At 42.3% G+C, this 19,228-nt stretch overlaps 2 protein-coding genes across 2 annotated transcripts; one reads left to right on the top strand and one right to left on the bottom strand.

Moving 5' to 3' along the window:
- Nucleotides 1-260: 260 nt before the first annotated feature.
- On the top strand, nt 261-6,645 carry LOC146699873 (V-set and immunoglobulin domain-containing protein 1-like). Its single transcript, XM_085469795.1, has 7 exons — nt 261-417; nt 512-675; nt 1,402-1,609; nt 4,754-4,909; nt 5,076-5,192; nt 5,300-5,444; nt 5,535-6,645. Exons 1-7 carry the CDS (start codon nt 375-377, stop codon nt 5,629-5,631), a joined length of 930 nt encoding a protein of 309 aa, XP_085325921.1. The 5' UTR covers nt 261-374; the 3' UTR covers nt 5,632-6,645.
- A 431-nt stretch (nt 6,646-7,076) lies between these two features.
- Nucleotides 7,077-19,218, bottom strand: tmlhe (trimethyllysine hydroxylase, epsilon). The gene is made up of 7 exons (XM_085469793.1): nt 18,814-19,218; nt 18,519-18,695; nt 8,410-8,689; nt 8,171-8,290; nt 7,846-8,082; nt 7,598-7,736; nt 7,077-7,452 (listed from the first exon to the last, which is right to left on the bottom strand). Exons 1-7 carry the CDS (start codon nt 18,932-18,934, stop codon nt 7,321-7,323), a joined length of 1,206 nt encoding a protein of 401 aa, XP_085325919.1. The 5' UTR covers nt 18,935-19,218; the 3' UTR covers nt 7,077-7,320.
- Between the last annotated feature and the right edge of the window lie 10 nt (nt 19,219-19,228).

Below are 19,228 nucleotides of genomic sequence, written 5' to 3'. Positions count from 1 at the left end.
CAGAGCAGACTGCACTCAGTCCATTTGTTTCCTTTAAGGTCACGTTGTATCTGCCCAAAGCATGACCAGATTAGGGGTTTTCTTTGCCATCATTTCTCATTTTAATCCACCCTGATTTAAACTTTTTGAGCCCGAATGCCCAAATCTATAATTTATGAAAAACAGTTCTCTACACACCCAGTGTACACACCTTGTCTGGCAAACATGGAAATGCAAACATGCGCATTATCAGCAGTTCTGTTACCATGAATTCCCCGACCTTGCCTGTGATACTGTAATGCATTTACCCCTTCCTCTTCTAGACCTGCTTGCACGGCGAGTATAAAGTTCAGTTCTTAGGACATTCTGTGAGAATCCCCACAGCTTTTGTAAAGATGTGCTCTGTGCAGCTCTTGTTGGTGCTTTTAAGCATTACAGGTAAGCACATTTCTGTCTTACATTATCATTTGTTTTTTTGTAGCAAGTTTACATTTTATTGGAAACCTACTTGAGCTCTGATATTGTTTTACAGGATGTGTCGAACTCATCACAGTGACGACCACGCAGAAATACGTCAATGTGACAATTGGTGATAGTGTCCTGCTCGACTGTACGTTTGCCACTACAGTGGCGACAACTGCCGACCTAACAATCCAGTGGGAGTTTCTCTCAAAATCCGCCATGACTGCACAGCAGGTAGATGCAGTCTATTGTTCGGATTACAGCCATGTGCCAACTAATTTGTAGTTTTATGGACCAGGATGACAGGATGTCTTTCAATTTAGTAGCTAAAAATAGGGTGTGCAAGTTGAAGTTCAGGCCAATAAACTCATGCGACTACACACGGTGATCACTTCTGAAAGACATGAGTAATTTTGTGTTTCTTCCAAGTTCTCCAGAGCAGATAAGAATCGCTTTCTCAGAACATAGCATCATCTTCGAGATGCTTCAAAATGCTTCGAAGGAATTGATTCTCATCAGAGCAGCAAACATTTAGTTTTTTCCTGTATTTTAAATATTTTAAAAACATATGTCTACGCACAGCTACACATACAGGTTTGCGCCTTTTCCTGCTGTGCCACGTTTTCTTACCAGCTAGCAGACACACCCAGTCTGGATCGAGATGCCTGTGACTGAGATCGACAAATATCTTTCAGGCAGTGCTCATTTAACCTACAGCCACAGACTCACAAATGTGCTGCTTCATGCAATGTCAAAAAGTGCTTTTAAAGACATCTACTACATGCTGATGTGAAAAAAAAAAAAAAACGTCGGTCCTGTAAATATCATATTAACTGGAGAACTAAAGGTTTCATCTCTCCAATTATTTGGATCACTCATGCAAACTAGCTCGAGGACAGTGAGTTTGTGCAGCGATAGCCAACAGATGATCGGATCTGACTTCTTGCCATTTGCTTTCAGATCTTTTACTATCAATCAGGAAAGGTTGTTATTCCCAAGTCTTACGAAGGCAGGATTCAAACTCCAGCTGCTCCAGGGGCCACCATGAATGCCTCCATAACTATAAGAAACATGCAACCATCGGACTCTGGGCTCTACACGTGTGAAGTTCACAATTTGCCCGACGTTGATGGACAGTCTCAAGCAAATATCATCGTGAATGTCCTCGGTGAGTTTTGCCCACTTTTGAAATAGATTTTTGGTGTTTGGTATATTATTGTGTTTTTATGTTATTACATTTTCAAACCCTGTTTGATCCTATTTGATCATTTTTTAAAGACAAAACATGAACCCTAACACACTTAGGCCACACAAAAGCACGGGTAAAAGTGAACAAAAGGAATGAGTCATGGAAAGGAACCTACACACATTCTCACAGTCCAGGAATCAGAAAGGTTGCGAGGGTAAACAGTGGGTGTGTAGGAGATTTCATGCTACCCGATTACACCCATTAGAATGCTGCTGCTTCAGCCATTATTCTCCTCCTCTAAGTAAGCGTGTGTGACTCCCTGAAAAGGGAGTGCCAGTGTTTTTATCGAAACTGTGATTTCAGTAAGAATGTTTCAGCTATCTTTCCTCACCTGAGATTTCTGTATCAATTATCAATGTTGTAACATTAACAAACCTATTAAAGTAGTGGCCCTGAACAGTGTAAATAGGGAATTACATTCATCTCAAATCCCCTCATTCACCGAGTTACCAGGACAACCTTGCAGGCCTCAGTAGTTTCCATGGTTACTTCAGCAGTCTCCTCATTGTCAGTGTTGGAAATTAGAAAAAGGACTGTGACTGCATCCTCGTACTGCATACAGAATATATATGAGTGTCTGCTGCATGCATGTGCTACCTAAATACTGTACAGCCTTTATGGAAAAAAATGACTGGGGAGTGGGGCACTTTCTTTATACTGACTATGAGGCACAATATGAATATGTATGAACACACTCATGCTGATTAACATGGGCTCAAGGCTGATTTGCATCACTTATTTTCACATAGAACGACTAACACTGGACAGCTTTGCCATAAATTACAAATATATATGTATAGAAACTTTGTTTGTTTTCCTGATGTCTTTTTTGTGAAAGTTAAAACGCATGTGGTATCAAACATGATTTTGGCGTACAGTTTGTTTCCAACTGTCTTACTGAACGATCTAATAATCAGCGGGCAGCAATGAAACACAGATTGCCTCTTCAGTAGCTGCTGAGCTCACGATGAGGCCACTCCTAACGTATCCTGAATCACGATGACTAATGGCTAGCCACGTGACGTTTTGTTTGATTAAAAGGATTTGCTATTTTAACGAACAAATCTGTTAACCATCTTTGATAAACAATCTACAATACACAATGAATTGTTTCACCTGAAAACTCCAAGGAAAGACTAAAAAACACGCTGGTGTATGAATGAAAATAAAAAGGGCACCAGAATTTGCCTTCATCCCTTCATTTTCCATTATCTACTTCCTATGGTCTACAAAATGCATCTAAATTGCCAGTGCAGTGTCAACAATTCACACAGATAGGGCAGAGAGGAGAGAGGACCCTCATACTTGAGATCTGCTCTGGCTGGTGATTTATTCCCTCAAGATTAAAATCTGCCAATCAGGTGTTGGAGAGACTGTTAGATTTGTATTGTTGATTGTCATTTATGCTTAGAAATATTTACTTATATATGCTTAGAGTTTTGTAATTAGTTGTAGATTGGTAGAGGTTTTGATCCTTGATAGTCTGCAAACTTTGTGTGTATTAGACAGCACTTTGGGAGCATGAGAGGTCATACCGTGTCTTATTATTTTATGGTAGGATTAACGTAGTTGCGTCTGTTCTAGTCTAAGTGCTCTTTGTTTAGATGAACTGCAGGACTTCCTCACCGTGTTATCTAGGATGAACCATCTAGGGGGAGGGGGAGGCTACCCTCTTCCTGACCAAGGATGTTTGACCCTTTGATCAGCAGTCCACACACACACACACACACACACACACACAGAGGCAAGGTACTCTTTGTGTATGTAGACGTCATATGTTAATGAACTTATGCATATTCATGTAACCTCAATAAAAGGACAGTGATACGGGAGAACGGACGAGAGCTACTGGGGTCAAGCGAAGGAACGGCGTTTGTCTGGTTCTCTCCCGTGCACGAGTACCATGAAGAAGTTTGCCTACTTGCGTCTTGCTTGCAGTGTAATTATATTGTCTTAACGTTCCAGCGAATAGGTTTATGCTACAAACCTATCAGAGACACTCAGCAGTGGAAGCCAATAATTGATGGCACCTACAGGGAGAAACCAGCATAAACAGGAAAGAAGAAAATACACACTGATAAACACACACAGAGCTGCGGACTGGAATATAGCAGTAATCAATACGGTGTAGACCATCTGTTCTAAAGCAGCGACTGAAAGAGCATCTAGAGGCACTTGACCATTGCTGCTTTATCCCACTTCATACTGCAACAAATTTCAGAAAAGAAAGTACTTTTTTTTTTATCTGACATATCTACTAGTTGTTTCCAGTCCTCAGTATCTAACTCAGTCTAAGAGGATTATAAAACAATGTGGTGTTAAAGAATAAAATCAGCACTTTCAATGTGTTTTGCTTGCAGTCCCATCAGATGCTCATAAGCTGTCACAAGTGTGATTTCCCCTCTAAAGTTACCCTGTGGTTTCACTGAAATAACATCAAAGCATGCGGTGGTAAAACTATACAAAAGTAATAAAAAGAGAAGAGAAAGAAAAAGAAAAAAATAGTAAATTATTCATATTTCATCAAATAATAACAACAGTCGCCTCAAGGTGTCATATATTATAAGGTAAAATCCTACAGTAATACAGAAAAAACCCCAACAATCAGATGACCCCTATAAGCAAACACTTGGCAAAAGCTGTTTTGACCAGTTTGTGGGTGGGGGTGAGGGGAAGGAGACAGGACAAAAGACAAGCTGTAGAGGAGAGTCAGAGGTTAATACTAACTAATTATTAAATGCAGAGTGGTCTATAAACTCATAGAGAGGGAAAACGAGGAGTGAAGAAGCATCATGGGAAGCCCCCAGTAGCAGTGTTGCAACTAAAGGAAGGTTTGGGGTCACCTGATCAAGACCTAACTATAAGCTTTATCAAAAAGGAAGGTTTCAAGGCTATGATGATGACTGGATTTCCTTGCCAAGCCTCAAAGGGAAGCTGATCTCTTTATTCAGGAGCTGCTGTTTAAATGGCTTGAAAAATGTCAGTGTTTTCTCCAGGCTGAATGTGTGCTTTGTAATAATGTCAAGTAGCCAATAAAGCCTTAACTTCCCTGTGGTCCGCCAGAGAAACCATCTGCTCCTTACTGCGCCGTCCATGGCAATGTTGAATCGGGTCACCTGGTCACTCTGACCTGCCACAGTGAGCAGGGAAACCCAACACCGACCTACAACTGGGCCAAACTGGATCAGACCAAGACAAGGAGGCCTGTGCTGGGAAGAAGTGAGTCCAGCATCTATATACACACACGTGTATGTGTATGTATATATATATATATATATATATATATATATATATATATATATATATATATATATATACATACATATATGCGCGCATTAGCACATTTACCATCTCATGAATCTGAGTGAACTTTGTTTTTTCTCAGCAACCACAACTGGAATACTGGAAATCAAAAACATCTCCCAGTTTGAGTTTGGGGAGTACCAGTGCATTGCTACAAATGTTGTGGGCTTTGCAACATGCACCATTGAGCTGAGTCCTGGTTTGTCCTCACATTTATTTTTTGGGGAGCTTTAATATGTGTGTTTGTGTGTGTTTGTGTGTGTAATAATCCCCCCTCACAGGTATAAAATGTTTGTGTTTGTATAGAAGTGGCAGATGGGGTTATCGCAGGCGCGGTTATCGGAGCGCTGCTCGGGTGCGTGCTGATCGGCCTGGTTGCGTGGTTCATCGCTCACACAGTCAAGAAACACAAATACAACGCTGTTAAAATGGCAGAGGCCAACGAGATGAAGTGAGATTACAGATTTTTGATACACTTCTTCCATCGATTTGGTCATTTAGAGTTCAAGGGTGTAACGGCTACTGTTTGTTTGTCCACTAGGGGGAGCTCTCCTCCAGCCCAGGAGCCCTATGAGAGCATTCCCAATGCAAACACGGCTGACAACGTTCAGGATGAGGAAGAAGGCCCTCAAGCCTAAATGCCACTTTAAACAGCTAAAGTATTGCATTAGCATCACTATTATGTATACCAGTCTTTGATATGGAGAGAATTCAGATGTAATGAGAACAATGGAGCTAATCTTCATGTTTGAATTTGCTTTTTCTGTGCTTACTCAAATTCTGTCAGTTTTACAGCTTTTTTTTTTCCAATTTCAGTTAAGTAATGAATGTTTTAAATTTCAATCTTTTTTCTTACATTGTGTGAAAAAAATAAACTGTATGAACATGATTCTAAAAGATTTTTTACATAAAAGAAAATCAAATAAATCACATTGATGATGTCATGCCTATACCAAGGGACATTAAATCAGAGCCCAGTTTTGAATGTACTGTATTCCATAGGCTTTGTGAATAATTCAGTATTGTTTGATTGCACTCGAATCCTATTGTGGAGATCAGGGAAATATTTTACTGCTACTATTCATAAGCATCATCATTACCATTACATTAATTATCATTTCATCAAAGCATTTATTCAATAGATTACACATGTTCTTAGTTAAGGTTATTACACCTACCACAGAGAGCTTCTGTCTGGTAAAAGGTTAGAAGCGCCAACGGGCGGGGTGAGGCTGATTGCGTTGGAGGTCGAGACATACACACACACACAAACAGTAGTTAGACTCGTGTTTAGGTAAGAGTTCAAATAATAGTTTGCAAAAGCTTGTGACTGCAAAATTGTGTTTGCCTACGGGACAGTTTGTTCCAGGAGATAAGCGAGAGCTAGAAGATTAATAGGAAGCACCTGGCCTCGAGACGGAGAAGATGTCCTTTTAAATGTGTCAAAAGTCGTCCACAGAACATTTGTGGTTTTGAAACTTATGCATGTATTGTATCTGCTTTGACGCATGAGGGGGCGTCATAAATAATACCCTGATGTTATAAAACAACTGCTTGTGTATTATTGGGCGGAGATCGATGCTGTCTGCGTGCAGTGTTCATCTCCCCACGCGTGTGTTCATTAAAATCATTGTTTGACCGACTCTCCTGGACCAATTGTTGTTTTTGTGCTCACCCTCAATATTTGAACTCGTAACACTATGAATGATCAATATGCTAAGTTCCTAACACTGAGGTCGCACCACTTTAATGTGCACAACCAGCTCAGTCTGTGATTTTGTTTTGTCTTTTTTTCTGATTTTTATCATAACCTGTGTTTTAAATGTTTTTTAAATAACCTTTTTTTTTCAGTAGTAACAGAAGTAATAAATGTAAAAAAGTTACACCATCAATTTGTTTTGTATCACATGCAAACTTCACAGATCATGATTAAATAAAACATTTCTGAATCACCAGAGTGCCTCAAGATTTGTCACATGAGTGTCAGAGGCTGTGTTTACTGAGTATTGTGAGAGTGTCGAGGATATGCTGTGTGATAAAAACAGGATCAGCACATGGAAGTAGAAGTAACACTGAACGCACAACACATCACGACACAGTTTAATAACTGGAAGCCATTTGAGGATTAAGACATTTCATTGTTTCAAGTCAAATTCGGGACACATTCACACTCTAACTTCACATAAACTGCTTAAAAAAAAATCTAATGTTAATTAAAAAATACAGAAGAGCAAAATAAAACATGCTCCAGCAGTATCGGTGCAGTGTTAATTAAACCTGTATTGTGGGCAGAGTGATAAGGCAGTCAAGTGAAGAAAACTTCACGTTCAGGCCTGGAGCCCGAAGCAGCGGGCAGCACTGAGGACGTCATCTCTGGTCAGATAGCATCCACAGAGTTGCCTCAAGCCAGTGAAAGACTCCCTCCCGTGTAAGACTCGCCAGTTGTCTATGAAAACAACCTTACGGGGAAAAGACAGGGCAAAACACTCAGATTATAAAGCAACACTGACATTTAAGTTGTCCTGTGACTTGACTACGAATTCATTTTAGTTGGAACTCGGAGAAGCATTTATGTTTTGACTTTGTGGCCTGCACATATCTTACTTTTCCCGGAGTTAGCTTCACCCATAGCTCGTTCTCTGGCCTCCTCAGCTCTGTGGTCAGCTCTCGATGCGCTGCGTACCAGCGCTGAACCACATCATGGGGGATTGTGTTTAGCACAGATCGATCGTAGTTGTTGTATCTGTCAATACGTAAATACATCAGTTGCGCTAATTAAATGGACAACCACTAAACAAGTGAACACAACATCAGAAAAATAAAAACTACACTAAATTTCAGCATCAACATACCGTATAAGATACATTTCATTGTTCCAAGGATACACGTTGAGCAGGGGGCCGATGCCTGTGATGTGGTTTTGGTGCCTGTCGGTATTTTCGATGTAATCGTGCTTGACGGGCACCTGAGCAAGCAGCTCAAAGCTTTCAGGTGAGCTCTGACGTAATTTTTCTGCAGCGTAGAACCCATCAACAAGCAGCGTCCTTCCCCCGGTTCCCTCATGCTTGAGACAGTGGAAAACCTGGATTCTGCCATAACGAACAGAAGCATCAAATATCCAAACATAATCATGAGAAGTCAACGTTACACCAACAACCCCATCTCTGCTGCACCTACCCACACGGTTCCTGAAAGTAGGAGGTGTCAGTGTGACGGTCCAGGGCCAACTGGCTGTAGGCAGTATCTCCCCTGGAAAAATCTGAAGTGAAGCACCACATTCTGCCATAGGTAGTCTCCCTTTGTGAGAAACAGATGAAATTGAGGATAATCAACAGACAGCTGGTTGAACGACGCCACTGGATACGAAGCGTTAACGTAAAGATGAGAATGTGATCTGTAGGCCAACAGAAGCATACCTGATTAGACTGACCCTCTGGGTTACTGCCTCTGTGGCTTCCACTGTGGTTGGGACATCGTCTATAAACGCGATCCCGTACAGAAGATAATTTTGAAGAAATTTCTTTAGCTCGTCATCACAGCTCATGAACGTGTCCCATTTGGATGAGGTTATGTTTGCATTTTTATAGATGTCTGAATTCCAAAGGATGCGCGGTTGTTCTGTACTCTGGTACTTTCTCTCAAAGCTGTTCTCAGCAAGCCAACTGAGACTGTACCTGGACATGTGACCACCAGGCCCTGGAACATAGACATGCAAAATAAGGTTAAGCTGACTTTGACAGATTTCTACTTTAAGGTTATATTGGATGATTCTACTTCCTGTAATAAACATTTCAGATAATGATGTAATCCTATGTGCAAGTACAGTATCCCCTATGAGCAGTGTTGGGTGTAACGCGTTACTGTAATTAAATTACTTTTCCACTGAAAAAGTAGAGTAACTGATTACTGTTCATTTTTAGGTATTTTAATTACAGTTACTTACAATGTACTTGCGATACATTGTAAAATAATTAAACTCGCTGAATATCATTATTTAATTTCAATAATTTATCTTCTAAAGGTAAAAGTAAATTCTGCCGCTTTAACATCGCTGTAGTGCAGCTGCGCGTCATCTTGCGCCAGTTTGCTGCGTAGTCGTATTCTAAAGCGGAAGATGTCGGACTCGGCTGAAGCGAGTGGCTGTTTTATGAAATGGACATATTCCCGTCTCTTCACTTTTCTGAAACAAGCAGACAAGAACATTACAGTAATATGTAAAAACTATCGGCCGCTGTTAATAGCATGAGTAGCCTACTGAAGCACCTGACACGAGAGCATAGACGAACCTTTTAAGATATTTTCAGCCGAGAATGTAGCTGTGTAATGCTCAAATATCTACTTAATTTATCAAAATATCACATATTTGCAAAAGTGCTTCCACGTTTTCGGAGAGCTCTGTTATCCACCAGCGGAATAGCTGACCGGGAGGCCAAGGCTTGATAAGAGTCTGCGAGCACAGCTAACTCCTGGCGTATTGTTTTTTTTGAAAGACTACACTGAAGAGTGTCAAGAAAGGAGATTACATGCAAGCAGGGAAGATGTGCAGCATCTGTCACATGTAGTACTCGAACCCTTGCCACCAGAACTCACGGCAGCTGTGCTGCCCACTGCGCCTAACCAGTTCTGGCCTCAAAACAAAGATATGATGAAAAAAAGCTTAAGAAGCTGGAATTTGTGCTGAAAAGTAGTGAAAAACTGAAAATTTTCCTAAAAAGAGGTGAAAAAGCTGAAATTTGTGTGGAAAGGAGTTTAAACAGTTGAAGTGTTAACTTTCTGTAGTATTCATTCCACCTCATTTCATTTCTGTATTTTATGTATATAAGTTTAGATTAGTTATTTATAGTTGGTTTACACAGCTTTGTGTATGTATGTGTATGCATGTGTAATGTATATATAGACACGCGTGTGTGTGTGTGTGTGTGTGTGTGTGTGTGTGTGTGTGTGTGTGTGTGAGATTTACATTGCTGTGCTTGAGAGCCACCATCTACCGGAACCAAATTCCTTGTATGTGTCTGCACATATACTTGGTCAATACACACGATTCTGATTCTGAAGAAAATGTTGCCATAAGCGGGATTCGAACCCTGCCCTCCTGGTCTGAGAACGGCTGCTCATCTCACTGAGCTAAAACATGGCTCAGCCCAGCAAGCAAAACTGGTGATCACACTGATAATGTGGTCTCTGACAGTAAAATGGGCCAAAAAAATGGCATAAAAAGCTGAATATCTCAAAAAGTATAAAAGTTATTATCACCAAAAGATATAGCAGTCGAAAGCAGAAATAGCAGAACAGTTTAAAGTTCGAACGGTGAAAACCGAGGGAGTAGTTAAGCGGCAAAGAAACGGAGCAACTAGAATAATAAAGGATAAAGAATAAAGAGAAACAGGATCTCAATAGTGTGAATGCCTGTGAGGCAAACATTTACTCAACCAAGTCAGTGAATCGGGTAAAGATTCACAGCAATGACAACAATAATATCTTGAGCTGACGCTTTTCCAGGTTTGCTCAACAAATGCTGGCACCATGAACATGCGGACTGATCCGAGAGGGAGGAGGACGGTAGTGACGGGGCATTTTCAAAACACATCTTTCATCCTTCCGCACTGAGAAGCAAAACTTCCATCTTACTTAGTTAAGACAACTCAAATAAATTGAGTTTATCAGAGTTTTTTGCATAAAAAGTATTTAAATCGAGCTCTAATAACAAATTGATAAAAACTGAGTTCAGCCTATTTAATATTTTTAATTAAACACAATATTACATTTTACAGTGCAGTTGGAATGTTGGTGGCTCAATCCTTGGCTCCTCCAGTCAAATGCTGCTAGCCAAGATAGTGAATCCCGAGTTGCTCCCAATGCATTAATCAGAGTGTAAGTGTTAGATAGAACGCATTATTAAATAAATTATCGGCTGAATTAGACATTTTTAAAACAGTTTGAGTGAATGGTTGTCTGTCTCCATGACTGTATCCAAGGTGTACCCTGCCTCTTGTGCCCTGTGACAGCTAGGCAGTATACATACAGGATTGCAGGACATTAAGAGGCCTGTAAAATCCTCCGTCTGTACGTACATATGTAGCAAATGAGTTGCAGGGACTCTTATTACATACAATTTTCTCTATAAAGACTCTACATGAGAATGTGTGTAGTCATAGAAGAAGTTTTCTGGATTCTGTTTGTAGTCCTTGCTCGCTAGGCTAATTAAGCGTGTGTGGACTTTGGCAGAATACAGGAAAACAGCCCATGTACGGTGCAAAACAGGAAGCCATTGAGCCAAACAGCCATTTAAGCACCAATTTCTATTGTCCGTCCATGATTTTGCTTTGTATTTTCTTTTTCATTTTATCTTAAATGGATCTGTATTCTAGCTGTACTGTGAACAATAACAACAAACAGGAAGTCTTGGCGAGTAACTGCTGGAAGCCTCGAAATATTGACTGTTGCCACCAGAGTGCAAGCAAGCGTACAATAGCAGAGGGGTTCTCAAGATTACCTGACTCGGATCTGAATGCAAAATTTATAGCAGGCGGTCCATGTGCTGCTGTGATTTAGCATTTGCTAACCTAACTCTGAAAGCCCCCCTGTTCACAAACAGAATACATGCTCAGAAACTGAGCTGACCTTGAATATGTTCCACTAACAGGGAGAGGCATGCATGCAAGAATGCCTGCATCAGCAGCTGTCATGGGGTTGCCACACCCACATATGTCACTGTATGTAAGACACCGTGTCACTCTTGTGCCTGCATAAAACCATAGTGAGAGTATTTTTCAGCAGCTGCACAGTCTGTTTTTTTTTTTTTTTTAAATGAATGGTAGAGTATAATCCAGAGAGATTCCCACAGAGAAAAGGGATCTCGGCTCTACAACACTCTGACGGGACTGCTATGTTCTTAAAAGGTTAAAGGAAGATGGAGTTTCCCGGTCTGTACACTGACTCCTGTACTAAAGAGTGAATAATTCCAGCTTGTGTCTGAGTCCCATGGGTCAGAGATTAACATTTTTTCAAACTAGAGCAGAGGGAGTGAATAGTTTCCACTGGTCCACACCTGGCATCTGCAGGACCATTTAATCTTCGGATTTCCCAAAGCAAGGGCAACTAAATCCCACCTGACTTTTTCCACTTAGCAGACAGAATAAGTAATGACTCCAGCTAGCCAGTGCTTTGTGCTAGTTAAGCTAGCTCGCCCTGCTGGGGCTCTCTCTGGGGAACAGCACTGTGAGCTGAGCAATGGCTTGTGTCTACAGTAGCTGGGCGATTATGTGGAAGATGAGGTGTTAGAGAGCATGGAAAGGGTTTCTTCAGTGGTGGGCAGGAAGAGAAACCCACGATCCTCCCCCTGAGTTCTGGAAACGAACACCATTTTCGCCAGATACAAGTTTAATGAAAGACTCCAAGGTGAAGGGGAGTCATTTGAACACTTTGTGACCGAGTTAAAGTTACTCGTCAAGCAGTGTGGCTACGTTAACAGTGATGAAATGGTCTGAGACAGGATTGTCTTTGCAACCAGTTTACCACAAGTCAGAGAAAAGCTGCTGAGCCAAGGGTCAGATTTGACTCTAGAAAAAGCCATAGACATTGCACGCTCCTATGAGATCGCACGAGAGCAATTGAAAGCCATGGTTGACCCACACACGAGCCTGCAGGGAGCAGCGCCCGCGCATGCAGTATCCGCTAAGCGCCAGAGTACGCAGCAAAAAGATAGGAGGGCACCTCATTATAATAAGATGGGAAAAGTGTGTGGAAGATGTGCACGAGCACACAGCCAGAAGGAGGAGTGTCCTGCAAAAGGGAAGAGGTGCAAAAAGTGCAATAAAATGAACCACTTTGCCAAAGCATGCCGTTCACAAGCACCACACCAACCCAACCCAGTGTACTCTATTAACCCTGACACTCCAAGCGATGAAGCGGAGCTATTCATAGATTCCATAACAAAGTGCAACGAAGGGGAGGCCGATGAACAGGCTTACGCCGACGTAGAAGTAGGCTCACTGCATCACACCGTGAGTTTTAAGCTTGACACAGGAGCCACTGCTAACGTCATCCCTGCCCGATTGTTTAAGAAGTGTTTTAAGCAGGTTAGCTTTTCACCGCCCACACGCACACTATCTGGCTATGGAGGAGAAAAACTCAACATCAAGGGCACATGCCAGTTGAAGTGCAGGTGGAAAGGCATTCACAAGATGCTGACATTTGACATAGTAGACACTGCAGCACCCCCCATCCTAGGGTTGAGAGCATGCCTGGATCTAAACCTAGTCAAGCTGGTCATGTCAGTACAGATCACAAATGTCATGGAGGAGTTTGCCGATGTGTTCGAGGGCATAGGGAAATTCCCAGGTGAATGCGACTTACACATTGACCCAGACGCCATGCCCGTTGTGTGCCCCCCCCCGGAGGATCCCTTTCACACTGCGGGAACGACTGAAACGGGAGTTGGATGACATGGAGAAAAACGGCATAATCATCAAAGTAAAAGAACCCACAGAATGGGTAAACGGACTGGTGGTCGCAGAGAAGCGTACTGGGAAGCTCAGAGTATGCCTCGATCCTCGCGAATTAAACAAAGCCATCAAAAGACCTCATTACCCGCTTCCAACATTGGATGACATCACACCAAAGCTGGCAGGAGCACAGTACTTCAGTGTCATGGATGCTCGCTCAGGCTATTGGGCCATCCAACTAACCACCAAGTCATCGCTCCTCACCACCTTCAACACGACCTTTGGCAGGTACCGTTTTCTGCGCCTTCCTTTTGGGATAATATCAGCACAGGACATTTTCCAAAGGAAAATCGATGAGACGTATGAAGGGCTCAATGGAGTGGCAGCCATCGTGGATGACATCCTCGTGTTTGGCAGGACAAAGGAGGAACACGACGAGAACCTCCGTGCCATGCTTGAGCGCACACGGGAGCGAGGAGTACGTCTCAATCCAGAGAAATGTGTCATAGGCGCCACAGAAGTGAGCTACTTTGGACACAAACTCAACCCGGGAGGGCATCCAGCCAGACCCAAAGAAACTGCAGGCCATAAAGGACATGCCACCTCCTGAGAATAAGAATGAGCTTGAGACAATCCTTGGAATGGCGAACTACCTGTCCAGATTCACACCACGACTATCAGAGGTGAACGCACCGCTGCGTCAGCTGCTCAAACAAGACTCAGAGTTCATCTGGGATCAGACCCACGACAGAGTCTTCCAGCAAATGAAAGATCTCATAACCAGAGAACCAGGCCCCATACTGGCATACTACGACACGACCAAGGAGCTACGGCTACAGGTAGATGCATCAAAGTATGGTTTGGGAGCTGTGTTAATGCAGGACGGACATCCAATAGCATATGCTTCAAAGACACTGACCCTAACAGAAGTCAACTATGCACAGATCGAAAAAGAGCTCTTTGCAGTGCTGTTTGGATGCAAGCGTTTCCACACGTACATATACGGCAGGAGAGTCATCGTAGAGTCGGACCACAAGCCGTTGGAGCACATACTGAAGAAACCAATCTCTGTAGCCCCTGCTCGTCTGCAGCGCATGCTGTTACAGCTGCAGAGATACGACATAGAGATCGTGCACCGGCCCGGAAAAGACATACCTGTGGCCGACACACTGTCCAGGAAACCATTGCCCGACCAAGACAGCACGCTGAGTGAAGGCATGGAGGACCAGATCCACTCGGTGATAAACAGCCTCCCAGTAAGTGACAAAAAACTCTCAGAGATACAGGCTGCAACAGGATGCGACCCGCAGCTCACCCTGCTGAAGCAAACTGTGCAGGATGGCTGGCCTGAGGACAGAAAAAAATGCCCCAAAACCCTTTTGGACTTCTGGACTTTCAGAGATGAAATTTCACACTCCCATGGCATCATCTTCAAAGGTGACAAAATTATAGTGCCAACAGCCCTAAGAAACAACATGCTGGAGAGAATCCACACTGGGCACATGGGGATTGAGAGGAGTAAGCAGAGAGCAAGGGACGCCCTCTTCTGGCCAGGCATGGGCAAGGACATAGCTGCCACGGTGGAAAACTGTTCCATATGTCAGGAGAGGCGCGCGGCGAATCCCAAAGAAACTCTCATCCCACACCAGATCCCTGAGAGGCCATGGCAGGCAGTGGCCTCAGATCTCTTCACATGGCGTGGACGGGACTACTTGGTAGTTGTGGACTACTACAGCCGCTACTATGAGGTCGAAAGGCTATTCTCTACCACTGCAGGGTCCGTCATCAAAAAGCTCAAGGCCATATTCGCCAGACATGGTATACCAGAGACGCTTATCTCAGATAACGGCCCACAATACAGCTCTCGAGAGTTCAAGGATTTTGCAGTCACATGGGACTTTGTCCACACGACCTCAAGTCCTTTGTACCCGCAAAGCAACGGCCTTGCCGAAAGAACAGTCAAGACGGCCAAATCAGTTCTGGATAAAGCTCATGCTCAGGGAGTAGATCCCTACCTGTCCCTATTGGAGCAAAGGAACACGCCAGTCGACAGCTTCAGGTCACCCGCGCAGCTCCTCATGAGTCGACGTCTACGCTCAGTGCTTCCTGTTACCGGATGCCACCTGGTACCTCGCATCATAAGCCCGACGGTTGTGCAAAAAACACGGATGGAAAGACAAGAGCATCAGAGGCGTTACTACAATCGCAGCGCCACACCACTACCGAGGCTGCAGCAGGGGGACCACATTCGCTTTCAGCACGAGTCCGGAGCCTGGAAACCGGCTGTCATCATCCGACCTGCAGAGACTGCCCGCTCTTTCGTGATCCGCACTGGCGAGGGACAGACTATACGGCGTAACCGACGGCACCTGAGAGGCGCCAAGGCGTCACCGGCACCTTCAGCACCAGCATCCGATCTGGTCACCCAGCCAGATAGTGCAGCTCAGCAACAAGCAGAGCCCCTGTCGCCATCTAGAGACACTAAAACACCAACCATGGACACTAGCCCTGCACTGACCACCAGATCAGGACGAGTGGTCAAACCGAGGGTTATTCTTGACCTGTGATTGTAAAGGGTGTAGGCGGATCGCTGCCCTAAAAAAAAAAAAAAAAAAAATGGAAACATGTCAAATGTCCATGTACTAATGAGTGCATATCCCGCATTGCATTGTTGGTGTTAGTTTTATGCCCCAGTAATTTTACACATGGCAGTGTTGAAAAACTGTTCCTTATCCTCAGGTTCGGGATGTTCTATTTTGAAATGCATACCAGCTGTGTCACTGGTGGGCATCTAAAAAAAAAGGGAGATGTTGTATTGCTGATAATGTTTGCACTCCGTGCTTACTGTCCCTTGTGGTCCACCGTAGTGGCAACGGGGAGTGGTTGTTTTCACCAAAATGGGTGTGTTTTATGTTGAAATGGACGAGCGGCAATAAAGATAATGGTGGCTCACGAAGCAGATTATGAACACGTTATTCATAAGTTTGAGACAGAATATTACAACAGTGACTGCTGATAAAGGCTGCTATCTAAAGCCAGCTTAGGCAACATTCCCTGTACGTGTAAATCAATTTTATGGTATATAACTAAAACTGTCTATGTTTTTCTCCTTTGGATAATTACACCCTAAGCCTTACTGTACCTGCACATGAAGTAAATCTTTACACAAATACAATGTGCCAGGGGGCAAAGACCACTACAGTATATTTGGCTGTGCAGAGAACTTCAGACGAGCCGGTCCTGGGCAGTTGTTATAGCTTTGCTTTTTCTAATTAGATTTTTTTTTTTTATTTCAATTTGAATTTTTGTTTTAAATTCAGTTTAGTTTCAATAAGTTTCCAGAGATGGATTCTCTTGTTTTAGTTTAGTGTTTACTGCATGGAAAGTTTTGCCAGCCTTGTACACATCTAGTCTCAATAAACATGTCTATCAGCTCCCCCATCAGACAAGCTGTAATACAATTTTTACCAAACTAACACTAAAACGAAGAACGATTCTTCTATATTTTTATTGTAGTTTACTTAATTGTTTCATTTAATTTTTGATTTTTCAATATTTTTTTATGTTTTAGTTAACTAAAATGTTTTTTTTGTATGTCGAATTGAGGGAAGGTTGAAGCTAACATCTATGTTTACTCCTATTGTGAATAATCTTGACTTTCAACCGGGGATGTTTGATATAGGATTTAAGGAATGGAAGAACAAAGGAATTCAGAGACTGAGGGACTTATTCTCCGATAATGTAGTTATGCCATTTGACCAAATGGTTGAGAAATATTCTCTCCCCAAGCATGACTTTTTCCGTTACTTACAGATAAGGCATTATATTTTGCATAGTACTAACTTTAGTGAGAGTCATGAAGTCTCTCCTGTTGAAAAATTATTATTTTTAACAGACAAAGAGGTACCTGTGAAGATATTTTATAAGGCTTTATATTCTGTACTCTCAGGGACGTCACAGAGGCTTAAAGGCAAATGGGAAAAGGAATTAGGTATAGTAATTGATGATGAGGAGTGGGAAGATGTCTGGAGTTACGCCAAATCAATATCAGTTTGTAATCGTACCAAAGCAATACAGTTAAAAATTATACATAGAATGCACATATCTATGTTTCGCAGACATCAATATAATCCTACCCTTTCACCCATGTGCCTTAAATGTAAGACAGTAATTGGTACCCTAACTCACAGCTTCTGGTCATGTTTGAAATTGCAAGAATATTGGTCTAATGTGCTATTTGAAATGGAGAAGATTTTCGGTTGTGAATTGGAGATGGACCCTCTGTCTCTCATACTGGGCCTCCCCAGCCGGCGATTAATATCCAAGAATAATAGGAGATTGTACTGTGTTCTCACCTATGCGGCAAGGAAGAATATACTACTCCAATGGATTTATGAAAAAGTACCAACTATTAAAGGTTGGAAAAGAGTAGTGTTGGATTTAGTGCCACTGGAATATCTTACATGTATATTGCATTCAAAAACAGATCAATTCTTTAAGGTGTGGGAACCATACTTGAACTATGTGGAACCTGATGTTTCTAATATTATGTTACAAGGATTCTCTTGAGTGTTTAAACTGTAATGGAACTGAGCTGGGTTTTTTTTTGTTTTTTGTTTTTTGTTTTTTTGTGTGTTTAGTTATCAGTTTGTTTGTTTTATGTTTGTTTGTCTGTTTGTTTATTTTTTGGTTTTGAATTGTACACTGTATTATGTTATGTAATTATGTACTATTTGTGAAAATAAAAAACTAAAAACTAAAAAAACTAAAATGTTTTTACACGTTTAGCTTCAGTTTTAGTTGAGTTTCAATAACCTTGCTCCTGCGTTTAGCATGTGCCATTTTAATGCAATTTAACTAAAGAAAATGTGTTATTTCCAAACTATTTTGTTTTACAGAAATGGCCACATTGAATGAAGATTCCATTTAGAAAACAGATGATGGCCATCCTTCAAAAAATAATACTAAGTTGCACTTCAACAATGTGTCTTAGTTCTTCACACAATTTAAAGTCAATTTTCATCATGTTCTCTCCCACCCGCCTGTGCAACCCACTGTTGCACTTATAGTGCCCCACTTACAGGTGATAACAAGGTGGTCTTCTTCCACTCGTGTGCTTTCGGGACGTATAGTCAGATCTATGCTCCCAGTGTCCAGGTTCCTCTGGTTAGTTTTGGAGTTGTACGAAGCAGCAGAGAGGCAGTGATCTCGCAGCCACACATAGTTAAAATGCATCTGCGTCCCTCCATAGTGCAGTTCTGGTGATTTCAGAAATATGTGTTCAGGGGGTTAACAGCGAAATTTGTGATAACATAAAAACAAACAAACAAAACCAGGCATGCGCAAACCGGGTTAAAAGGTTACAGCTAAACCCACCAAGACACTGCTCGTGTGTGCGGAAAGTAGCACAAGCCCTCCGTGGCAAAGCCGTGCTCCTGCTGACACCACGCAGAAGCTGAGCCTGTCTCAGCACACTCCTGTGCAATCTGCAAAACATTTCAGGTGCAAACACACACAGAGATGCACTAAAAAACTGAACTGAACCCCAAAATTTAAAATGGTTTTCCGTTAAGCCTCCCAGCAGTAATCCGACCAACTAAAACCACAGCGGCGTGCTTTGTGCATGCTGGTGTGTGTTTCTCCCTTCAGCCCTTCACTTGCACACAAGAGAGTCTTAAAACTTGTAAAAATTTCTTGGCATGGCGTAAAAGTCCAAATTAATTATTAAGCGACTCCTCCTGCAGAGTTGCTGCACTCCTCCATCAGTTGGCTCTCTTCTAAAAAAAAAAAA

Source organism: Copadichromis virginalis, linkage group LG10, assembly GCF_057382275.1.
Source record: "Copadichromis virginalis isolate Kocher_CV1m ecotype Utaka linkage group LG10, C_Virginalis_male_GT1.1, whole genome shotgun sequence".
NCBI classification, from domain to species: domain Eukaryota; kingdom Metazoa; phylum Chordata; class Actinopteri; order Cichliformes; family Cichlidae; genus Copadichromis; species Copadichromis virginalis.
The sequence above is the reverse complement of the archived record's forward strand: the minus strand, read 5'-3'. Positions and strand labels throughout refer to the sequence as shown.